The sequence below is a fragment of the Beta vulgaris genome, chromosome 2 (genome assembly GCF_026745355.1).
Source record: "Beta vulgaris subsp. vulgaris cultivar EL10 chromosome 2, EL10.2, whole genome shotgun sequence".
NCBI classification, from domain to species: Eukaryota; Viridiplantae; Streptophyta; class Magnoliopsida; order Caryophyllales; family Amaranthaceae; genus Beta; species Beta vulgaris.
Genome location: NC_079203.1, coordinates 53,180,160 through 53,191,998, shown reverse-complemented (window position 1 = coordinate 53,191,998; position 11,839 = coordinate 53,180,160). Strand labels below are relative to the sequence as shown.

The window sequence follows — 11,839 nt, the reverse complement described above, 5'->3', positions numbered from 1 at the left end:
GTAAAATGAGCAATTAAGCGTAGTGACGTAAATATAATCCGATTTTAAATTTTGATTACTGCCTCCACAAAACTTTATTAACTAAGTTAGATGACTGCGACTTTGTTTTTGATAGGTAGATGAATAACTCATGAGCTTAACTCTCACAAGTACCCCCATACCATCTTTCAACCAGTCAGACCCTTTCAAAACAATTGGAAAGTTGGATACGGGAATCCCCCCCTTCAAAGTAGTTCAGTGAGGTTTTCCTTGTCTACTTGCTAATACTAATAAAATGGATTTCTTGAATTGCATTATTAAGCAGTAAAATATGTGGTGTACAAAAAACTTTGTGTATTCAATAGGCAAACTATCCATTAGAAATAAATTGTACTTACAGAAAATATTACTTTTTTTGGATAGCAAAAATTAAGAGAAAAAATACCAAAAAAAGTAATAGTGCAATAATTTACATAGAAGTGTAGAAAGACAAGAAAAGTTCCAAAAAGTAAGAAAATAGCACAATAAAAATTGGAAAAACAATAAAAATTGAGGAAGTGTTACTAATACAACTCATTAAAAATATTTAAGTATTAAGGATTATGCTATATACAGTTCTTAGGGTTTGCATATAAGAACAGATACACTATTTAAAATGGAAATAAGTTGTCAATTTATTGAAAAATTATACATCAACCTATGCAATAAATGATCAATTAATGCAATTTATTTCCATTTTTAGCTTCTTATATGCAGCCCTTAAGATTACATATAACTTTTCCCAATTATCAATTATCGTTTGTTTTGGGTAGATGTATCAATCTCCGACATAGCACGAACGCCATTACCCTAGTAAGTAGTGACAGTTAGCACAGGATTAACATTATGACAACCCTTTTTACCATGATTGCCCTGAAAGTTTGGAACTACCAAGCACAAAATTTGATATGAACAAAAATCATAAGAAAGGAAACTTGTAACTTGTAAGTGCTCCAAAATCAAAGATTAGACATTGTTGATTAGAAATTCAATCATGTACATAAAAAGAAAAAGAAGTCATCCATACAACATGATCAAACTTAGCTAACTATCTTAAAAATCTAACATAATCACTCTTCTTCTATATACAATTGGAATTCTAAATAGAAAATTACTCCTCGAACTTTGTAAGTCTTAGTTGGAGTTGTTTGGTGCGCCTGCGCTATAGTTGAGGGTGTTGAGACCAATTTAGTATGTTAAGAAAAGGGGGAGAATATAAAACAGAGGAAAACAGAGGAAAACAGAATTAATTAATCATGAGAACATAAAAGCATAACAATACATCTTCTAATGATGTAAAGTCTTCCTCTTTGTTCACTTAAAAACCTTCCTAATCTTCTGCTTGACATTCTTTTTTCAGATTCCTTCATCATTCTTGAACTTCCCATGAAGATTTTTAGACAAATTTAGGAGATTAAAAGAGAGAGAAAAAAAACAGAGGAAAACAGGGGAAATAATAAAAGTTTAAGACTGTGTTTGGTTGCAGAGTTGTTTGTTCTTGGTTTCTTTGTGGGGTGTGAGAGTTTTTCAACTTTGAAGCTTGAAAGAAAAAAGTAGAGCCAAAGGAGTACTTATAGAGAAAGGGGAATTTGAGATTGAGGAGAGAGAAAATTAAGGAAGTGGTCCAAATGGTGTAGGGTAGGAAGACAATTTACCTAGGTCCCCTACCCCTTAAAATGGAATCTATTATTACCCTTAATTTTAAAGACTCCCTTTCCTTATTTTTCTATCTTACTGTCTTTTTGTCTGTGCCACATGAGAATTAAGAGCTTTTAGTTGCACTATGGTTTGAGACTCAGTTTTTTTTTTTTGGATTTTTGTTAATAGACTTATGGTTTTGTAAATAAGAATATTACTTGTCCAAAAGAATGTAACTTTAACCAATTACACTATAAATGTGGAAATTGTTGTATTGGTTTTCTTTTAATCATATTGTTTTTTCTTCCATGATTCGGAAAAATGTTATAGGTTGGTCTTATCTTAAGGGTCAGACCTAGTTTGTTTCTCATTATCAAAAAAGTATAGAAATTGTACTCTAAAAAATGAAACTGCATCAGTTTGCAATAAACTTGGGGCTTATGAGAATTGAATCTCCAACCTCATACGCATCATAATTAGGAGTTGGGAGCTCTTAGTCTCATACTTTCTCCGTTTCTTTTTAATCTACGCATTTTTATTATTGGTTTGTTTCTTTTTAATCTATTCTTAAAAATATAACCCACATGTGAGTTAGCAATAGTTTTCCCACATTGAAAAATTAGCGAGAAAATGAACTAACATATAGACCGGTGGGTTACTCAACCTATCATCAATTGGTTTTATGATGGAACATATCAACCTTGTATGTGGTCAAACTTTTCTCTAACATGGGCTTTTATTAGGCCCAATAAAGTTTATCATCTACACAGTGTTAAGTTCTTTATTCTTTTTTTAGGACACGAAAACGGATTCAATAATCTGAAACAAATTGGAGGAGTACGTAAAAAAAAGATCTTTTACATTCCCTTACAAGTGATTCCTTTCCATTTTTGAACCAAACACCCAATAAAAGTAACAATTATTGTTATCATTTCTCCACTCTACTTGATTTCATTCCCTTTTCATTTCTCTATTTAAACCAAACACCTCCTCGTAGTGTATCATTATTGACCATATGTTTTTTCACAATAGATCTTGTTAGGATAGACTCAATGTGTATTTTAGAAATATCAACTGCTAGAATATATATTAACGCGTAATTAATGATATCAATAGTAAAAATACTTTAGAGAGATCGTACAAATATAAGACGATTTCCATCCTTTAGAATGAATTGGTACTTGTTAATATGGGGTTGGTGTCTTGGGAAAGGGGTTAAAGAGTTAGAAGGATAAAAACAGAGTACTCTGTTTTTAACAAGAAGAATAGTTTGATATCTCCTTATCAAATGGTTTTACATGTTTTTAAGTTTACCTCTCTTTGCCAACACAATACGGGACCATTGTAGAGTACCAGCGAGTAAGTTATTAACCTTTATCAATTGAATTGGTAAAAACTAGTACTTTAGTCCTTTAACACACAAAAGGGATATTAAGAACTACAATCCTTGTTGTTCTCCAATTGTGTACTCTATTTTTCTTTCAGCTTTGTGTTGCTTGCGTGATCTGTAATGTATTCAAAAATACACATGAATTTTTTTTAAAATATCTATATGATTATATTTTCTTTTGTATAGTGGCAGTAATTTAAAATCAAATTGGAAAGACGTTGAACAAAAAAACACCGCGACTACATATTTTATCACACTCTAAAATGTAATAATTTCAAAGTAATTATAATGAATGATTTAAGATCATGTTTGCTTTTCAACTAGACGAGTTTTGTAGAAATGAGCGTAAGTATATTAATACATATTTTATATGTGATCTTTCATTCATTGACAAATTTGCAATTATATAATTTATATCAATTCATAAAAGTATCTATGATAAAAACACAACTAGATAACTTTAAGACCAAAATCAAGTGCATCATTTGAAGGAATTTACTAGCTAATTATAATTCATTATACTTACATGAGTTATGTGTCCAAGTGAATGTTTGAAAAATCTAATTGTTGTTATAGCTCCTTTTTGGTTTGTGCAATATATGTACAAAAGAGGAACTATTTTGAGATGAAGATATTAACCTATTTACCTTGATTGAAGTATGAGAAAAGTTAGTCCTTGTAAACTTCAATCAATAAGTACAAATATTTAGCATTATTATGTCATTAAATAGACATAAGGCTTATGCATTACTCTTTTACTTAGGTATGGAAGACGATCACTATGGATTATGTGCTATATAAGATGGTCCCCTATACCTAGCTATGCTTGAGTCCAAAATTGAGCTAATACCAACACCATATTAGAGGATGAAGTCGAGACACATATTGTTACTAGCTTTAGGGTTCCCCTTAAGCTAGAAGCTAAGTGTCCTTACAGTAGAGGGTGCCCTAATGCTTGACAATAACGTACGGATCAAATTTCTTGGATATAAAAAATTCAGTATATTACTATATCATATTAAGACATTTGAACCAATATGTTGCGCGCTTAAATGATGGTGCTTAGTACTTAGTTATAAGATGGCTATAAAAGAACATTATGAGTACGATAATCTCATACGTATATGTTATTTGTGACTTGAAATTTTGTGAATGATATAAGGCTGAATTTGAACGCACATATCTCTCGATATATAAATAGTTTTGATGTAATTCAAATTGAAAGTGATAGCTTGTTTCAAGAGATTTCCAATGATAGGTCATATGTCCAATTCCGCTGAGAAAGAGAAAGTTACGCCCTGTTTTATGAAGAACTACCGAGATACCACAACTCGCGTTAGCCATAGCGCCTCGCGATTTGCGAGATGCGTTTCCAAATAAGTTGTTCTTTTTAGGGTTTTGTACGGAGTATATTCTAAGGTTTTTGTGCGGGGTTCCTTATGTTTTACCGGACATCTTGGTGCTCATTATATGACACAACTTATGAAACACTTTTAGCCTCTACAATTTCAGGACTCCTTGTAATTATTCTCTCTGTTTTTCTCCACCATAGTGAAGAAGCTCGAATCCCCCACCTATGGACGTAGGTCTGTTTTGGTCGAACCACGTAAATCACTTTTGTTTATCTTCTTTATTGTTTTTCTCATCATTTATTATTTCATTGAGTCTGTTCCGCATTAATCGAACTACAACACTCCGATACCTAACAATATATATTTATTACCATTATTATTTTCATTTATACTTGTATAATAGTCTCATGAAATCCTTAGTGCATGATTCTTATTAATTTGTTCCATTTATTACATTATCACCATATTCACCAATCTCATTTATACTTATCAGAAATAACCTTCGGTTGCCAAGAGTGTGGCGTGTGCATATAAGAGCTTGTATTACATCCAAATTTTGCATGATGTCATTTAGCATTTTTCAGGGAAAGAAAACAGAAGATGGAATTAATTAATAGCTTAAACAAGTGTAGTTAGTACTGGAATAAGTCAGCTGTTCAATGATTGAACACATATTCCTTATTATAAAGAACGATATACTTCTATAATGGAGTATTAAGTCACGTAATATACTTCAATATTATAGTAATGGTGGCATGAACAACTCCCATCCCTTTAAAAAGAAGAGAATATTAAGATTAAGAAGTCATATATGACTTTGAATGAGCATATACATAAAAGATTCTACTGTTTAGTGTTTATATAGTTGTTTAATTGAATTAAAATTGGGATTTTGCGGCTAAGAAAGATGAGATTTTGACCTTTTGTGCTTAGCAATTAGCATGCACCGTTGCTATTGCCTATCAAATATCAATCTCATATATTTAAACTCAAGTTAATTTTCTATTTATAATGTTATGTGCAAAAGATTACAAATTTTGTATATTTTTGTTGGTAAGGACATGAAAACTTTCTTCTTCTTTATACCTTTTAGCATTAATGAGTTACGGATGAAGTACAAAAGTACGAGAGGAAACCTGAATAACGGGAGAGAAAATTTAAAATATGGGTTAAAATATTAAAACATTGATGACATGGGTGGAAAAAGAGGAAAAAGTAGATTGGACATGTTACTAAAAATTTAAAAATCAACAGTGTATAGATTAAAAACAAACTTACCAAAAAGAAAAATGTCTAGATTAAAAAGAAACACGAGGGATATAATTTAAGAAAATATTGTATGATGTATATGAATAGTGTTATTATGTAAAGAGAATTTTAATTGTATAATAATATATACTATAATTCACGAAATTCACGAGATCTCACCACTTCCTCCTCAACATAATAACTGCACCAAATGGATATTATTCGTAAGGTATAAAATATTCATTTGTTACAATTATTATGTTACGGAGAAAGTAGTAAAATTTCATTCATCTATCTACCATATTCCACATGAATATATACTTATAAAACCATAAATGAAATAATTGATGGTATTGTTTCTACACAAAAAAAATGGTTAATTTGTGACAAAATTACAAATAAAAAATTTACCTAGCTTGTACAAAGATGCATAGAAGCAAACAAATGACAGCTAGAACGCTTGAACCACAAAGTACATCAAGTAAGTAACAATCGAGTGCAACTCACTAAAACAACAGAATCAAACACATAAAATCAGGTTTTCCCAATTTTCATGCACAATATGGCTACTGTTAGAAACAAAACTAATCAAACTTGAAATTATTTAATGGGATTTGGCTTAGAAATGCACACCCAAAACCCTAAACCCTAAACATGTTTTTGCCTCGTGCTTTCCCCCGTAATCAAGACATGACTAATTACATCCTCCTGACTATTACATGTAATTAAGGGGCAAAAGAGGATGACATTACTTAGATTTTCTCTACTTGCTTGTTGAAAAGACGGTTCTATTTATTTGTGCAAAGATCCTGCTAATTGGGAGGATGAATTAATAATAATTAATAGGTTCATATGATATACTGAAGATACCTTGTTCGAGTATGTTTTAGTGAGAGTGAGGGATAGTTAATGTGGTTAGAGTTTCGATTCCGATTTTATGAGATCTTGGAATTGATTTTCATCTCTTGTCTTTGTGGTCTCTCTAACACCAAAAAAAGTATGTTTTTAGTCCATATGAGTGGGTTATCTTGACCTGATTTTCTCTCTTATGAACTTATCATTTTTGTGATCTTTTTTTTTCTCCTTTGGTTTAGATGAACGACTAAGCACAGTTATATATGTGAATTATAAGCTTTAAACTTAACATAGTTTGAATTTAGATGGGAGAAGATAGCCTCACACATAAAAGTAATCATTGTATATATCGTAAAAAAAAACTAATCACAAAAGAAAATACTACTTTATTTTTTAATCTAAGAGGGGAGCGATGATGCAATGATAATTGGGGTATATTATATATATATATAATTAATTAATTATGATAATTGGGGTAATTACCATCGATAAGTTTGATATATCAATAATAGCCCCTAGTCCCCTACAATTGATTGTTTTACGAGATTAGAGCCTTATACTTCCTAGACATGAAATAACTTATTTAAACTTATCTGAACGTAACATAGCTTATTCCACTAGTTAATGATTTTTTTTTGGTTCGGCCTTTTTATCACATTAAACACTGCTAATTAACAAAATAAATGACATTTCAATAATATATTATCTTTCAACAAGTTTTCAAATTTGATCATAACACCATTAACTATAAATTTCATCTTCAACTTAAAAATAATAATTAAGATTCGAGTACATTCTCTCTGCAATAGTACTTAAAAGGATGAAAACTTGTACTACTACATATATTTTCCTCAAATCATGCATGCATGTGTTAGCAATAAATTAATACCTTTGTGGACGACAAATACCAATGATTTAAGAAGAAACGGTTGGATATTTTATATGGTAAACTTTTATAGTCCATAAATATTATAAATACAAAATTTCAACTGAAAAAAATATATCAAAACTAGTGGATGAGAAAGATAGAAGGAGACAATGAAGATAATAAGAAGACAATCGTGATTAAATTAAGAAAAAAGCAGTTGAATTAGCAGACAGTGGGACATCTTATGGTCCAAAATGTTTGCTTTTTCAACTACTAATGTTAAATATTTTGTTACCTTATAATAACAAATTAAATGACATATTTGCATGGTATGTAAAGAACATGTGCACGTGATTTCCTCGTGATAGTCAATACCTTTAGGATTTTAGCACAACATGCATGTATGAATTAACCATTGGATAATGACTTGACATTTGTGTGGACACTATTGTATGATTATCAACCTCAATTCTTTCAAGTATTAATTACTTTAATTACATTGCTTTAGATTGGTGAATAAAGATTAGAAGATCTTCTTCGTTAGTAGTTATGAATGATCATAATTAATCAATCTATTATCGTATCTTAATCTTGGTTAATTCAAAGATTTGTTGCGTCAATACATTTGTACTATACCGTATGATTCATTGAACATAAGTTCTTGACACCATTTCTTGGTTTGACACTTAATAATAAGTAATGAGTTAAAGAACCAAATTGTAAGTAACATAAATATTCACAAAATATCCTACTTTCAACTCCTTCCTATTGTGCCAAATGCAAGTACTGTTGTGATAATTTTGAAGCGGAAGAAGTATATATATCGCTTTTGATTTCAACTTTTAAGTACCTAAGGATGTATATATAGTCTTGTGGTTTCAGGTAAGAATGTCGTTACTGTATAGATTAAACTGGTCACGAAATAAATTAACATGATCCTAAATAGATTAAATTAGTCACTATATATAAAAAAAGGTGACATGTTCTCCTCTTAATATTGGGCTTGGACCATGTCTAATTTTAAGTTAAAATTAGGCGGTCTCTTAGAGTATGTACAATGGGGCTCTCCAACTAGCTCTCCAAGGAGAGAGAAAATGGAGAGCCACCTCTTACCCAACAATGGGGCTCTTGGGTGTGTCTTGGGTGTCTCTCCATGGAGACACTTTGCCAAAGGGCTCTTGGGGGAGATACCATTTGGGTTGATGGAGAGATGGCTCTCCAATGTGTGGGATCCACTTTTTATTGTAATTAATTCAATTCTTTTTTCTTCATGCAACCATTTAATGATCTTTTCTATAAAAATTATAAAAAAGATGGTAATAATTATTATGCCAACAAGTATAATTTTCCTTTATCTATAAAATGAGCCTAATATTGGATATTTAAAAATTAGTTTTTCATGTTGTAGGTTAATTCTTCATTCCATGCCAAATTTATGAAAATTAAATATTAGCACTATAATTATATTGTTTTTTAAAAATTCTACTTTGCTTAAATTATGAAAAAGATTAATTTGTAATTATATTTAATTTACATGAATAACTTAATTTATATAACTTTGATCATAATATGAAATGAGAATTATTTATTGACATGGGGACCACAAAATAATGAAAAGTTGAATGGAGAGCTCTTTAAAGGGTTTTATTGTTGTTGGGTGTTTTTAAATTAAACATGGCTCTTGAGAGTAGCTTGAAGAGAGAGAATAGGAGAGAGAGTGTGGAGAGCTAGTTGGAAAGATACCAACCATTGTACATGCTCTTACAAGACCAACTGTATATCCCAATCGCATTACCAGTTTAATACTTCGAAAGACACTTACTTGGAACCAGTTGAAGTGAAAAGAATAATATGATTATCATGCTAGAGCACGAGAATTAAACTTCAAGTTATACAATAATATAAATACTTTGTACATCCCCAAAGATTTGGCAGCTAAGTAAAGATTTTCTTCTTGCTAATTCTTTTTCTCTTTTGATTGTTTTAAGGAACTAAGTTGTTTTTAATACTGATTATCATAGTTGACAATTATAATTTTCAATAGGTGACTTGATTCGACTAGTACAAATGTACAATTAGCAAAGTTCGTACGTAAGTCAACCGCTATATGTGAAAGGTCATGCTTCCTCGTCAAAATGGGGGGAAAACGTCAATGTTACTCATCTTAATATTTCGATTATATTTCTATGTTACAATCATTTTAATAGTCCTACAATTGTATGATCTATATTGGTGGCTTCCTATTGATCAAACAATCTTATTATATTTCCTATGTTTCTACATACATGCAACATTTTATTTCTGCGTGTTATTTAATTCACTATTTTATTACTTACTATATATATAAATAAAAATTTAAAAAATTGATATAATCAAAGTATGTATTAAGAAAAATCAAATGTAATCATACTTGACTATTTTGAATATATATATATATTAATGAGAGAATATGGGATAGATGAATAGTGATAACCACTTACCATACAAATGTTGCATGTATTTAAAAACTGAGGAAGTATAATTTTGAATACTTCAAATTTACTATCTTAGTGTATTATTTTGTTAGAAAGTGCCATATTGCACCTTTTATTTGAAATTGAATTAAAAGTTGTCCATCTTCGAAACAAAACAATCAGAAAAGGTGTGCATCCTTCACCTTCAGATAAATATAGGATCGAATGTCGATGCCTAATAGGTTCTGATAAATTTCAAAAGTTATCAGACTTTATCAAACAAGTTTAAATTAATTTTCAATAACTTCTAATAACTTTTAGTTAATTTAGCTCAAAGAAGTTTTTTTTTCGCTAAAACATTCTATATTTTTTTTTAACTGAAAAGAAATATTTCATATAGTATCTTCAAAAAAAAATTGAAAAGCATAGAAAAAGTTTTAGAGATTAGTTGCTAAACGAAGAAATAACAGTGTTGATATAAGAACAAAGGGAATAACATTTTAAGTTCGTTTTGTCTGGAGATGTCCAGTATGAAAGTGTCCACCGAACTCATTGGGCTTAGGTAGAAAATAATGAACCAAGTTAGGCCCATATAAGCGGGTCATCAACATGATGTGTAGAGCCCATACATTGTGGCCCAAGTACTATTATAGAAGTCTATATTTGTAAGCTTTTTCACTAGCCAATCCTGCGGCCTAGTGGTATCAAAGTGCTAACACTTTGTACAGCTAGGTCATGGGTTCAAAGGCTGGTGGTGGTTGGTGGTGTGGTGGTGTTGTTACAGAATAAAAATAGGTATTTGAAAATACCTTTCTTTTTTAACAAAGAAAAAATGTGAGAATATTTTTTACTCTGATAATATATATTCCTAAGTCTTATTATCTCTTTTATTTCAGTTCTAGCAAAGTAGTGTATACACGAAGGGGTCGTTTGGTTCAAAATAAGGAATGGAAAGGGAATGGAATGGGATGAAAGGATGGAATGAAAATGGAATGTGTTACTTTAGACACTTTTTTGTTTTGATGTAGGAATGGAATCATTGGCCTAATGACTCCCTTACTTTATGTTTCCTATGGTGTGAGGAGGGTTTCAAAATGGGGGAATCAAAATTGAGCTAGTAAGGGAGTGAAAAAAATGGATAACCCAACCAAACATAAAATAAGGGAGTGTGTTACCTCAATCCGTTTCCAAGCCTAAAATATTTCCAAGCAAACGGACCCTAAGTTATAGTGCGTTGTAAGAAAATAGAAGAGTGGTGTGACTCTATATTCTATAATAGTGATTATAGCAATTCTAGAATTAATGAGTATTTCAGAAAGGAACTTAAACCCCATATTCACATACTTCTTTATGTCATGTTCACCTTTAAAGGTCTCAATTTCGTTTATCACGAAAAGGTTCCAATTTTGGAGGTCTCTTTTCAAAACGATTTATCAACGTAATTAACTTGTTAAACTGATTACTTATGACAAATTAAACTCTTCTAATTTGTAATTAATAAAAATTGATTATTTGATGAGCATCATGTTTCTCAATTAACTTAATTTGTAGTTTAACTAAGCCAAATTATCATTTGGGGGCAAATTTAGGTGAACCAACCATGGTTGAAAGCTTGATACCACTATAATATTTTTTTTCTTTTTTTTTCTATTGTACTTTTTTGACTTTCACACCATGACACCACTAACTTCATTAGTCTTATTATCTCTATATAGTTATTTTCTTACAATTTCAGAATTAACAAGATTGCAAAAAAATAATCTTTTAATACTTCTTTATGTCATGTTCACTTTTAAAGGTCCCAACTTTCCTTTATCCATAAAATTTCCAATTTTGGAGGTCTCTTTTAGAAATGGTCCATCAACTTAATGTATCCGATTAATTATGAGTTATGACACATTAAGCTCATCTATTACTTCTTCCGTCTTGAAATATAGTGCTTGTTTCTCTCTTTTGATGTCAAACTTTGAAATTTCTGACCAAATATTCTCATTTGTATATATAAAAAAACATATTA

The 11,839-nt window shown here is 30.4% G+C and overlaps 1 protein-coding gene across 1 annotated transcript; it reads right to left on the bottom strand.

The window, feature by feature from the left end:
* Positions 1-967: 967 nt before the first annotated feature.
* Positions 968-1,656, bottom strand: LOC104905605 (hypothetical protein). The gene has a single exon (XM_010694195.4). The coding sequence runs from the start codon at positions 1,404-1,406 to the stop codon at positions 1,269-1,271; it is 138 nt and encodes a 45-aa protein (XP_010692497.1). The 5' UTR covers positions 1,407-1,656; the 3' UTR covers positions 968-1,268.
* Positions 1,657-11,839: the final 10,183 nt, after the last annotated feature.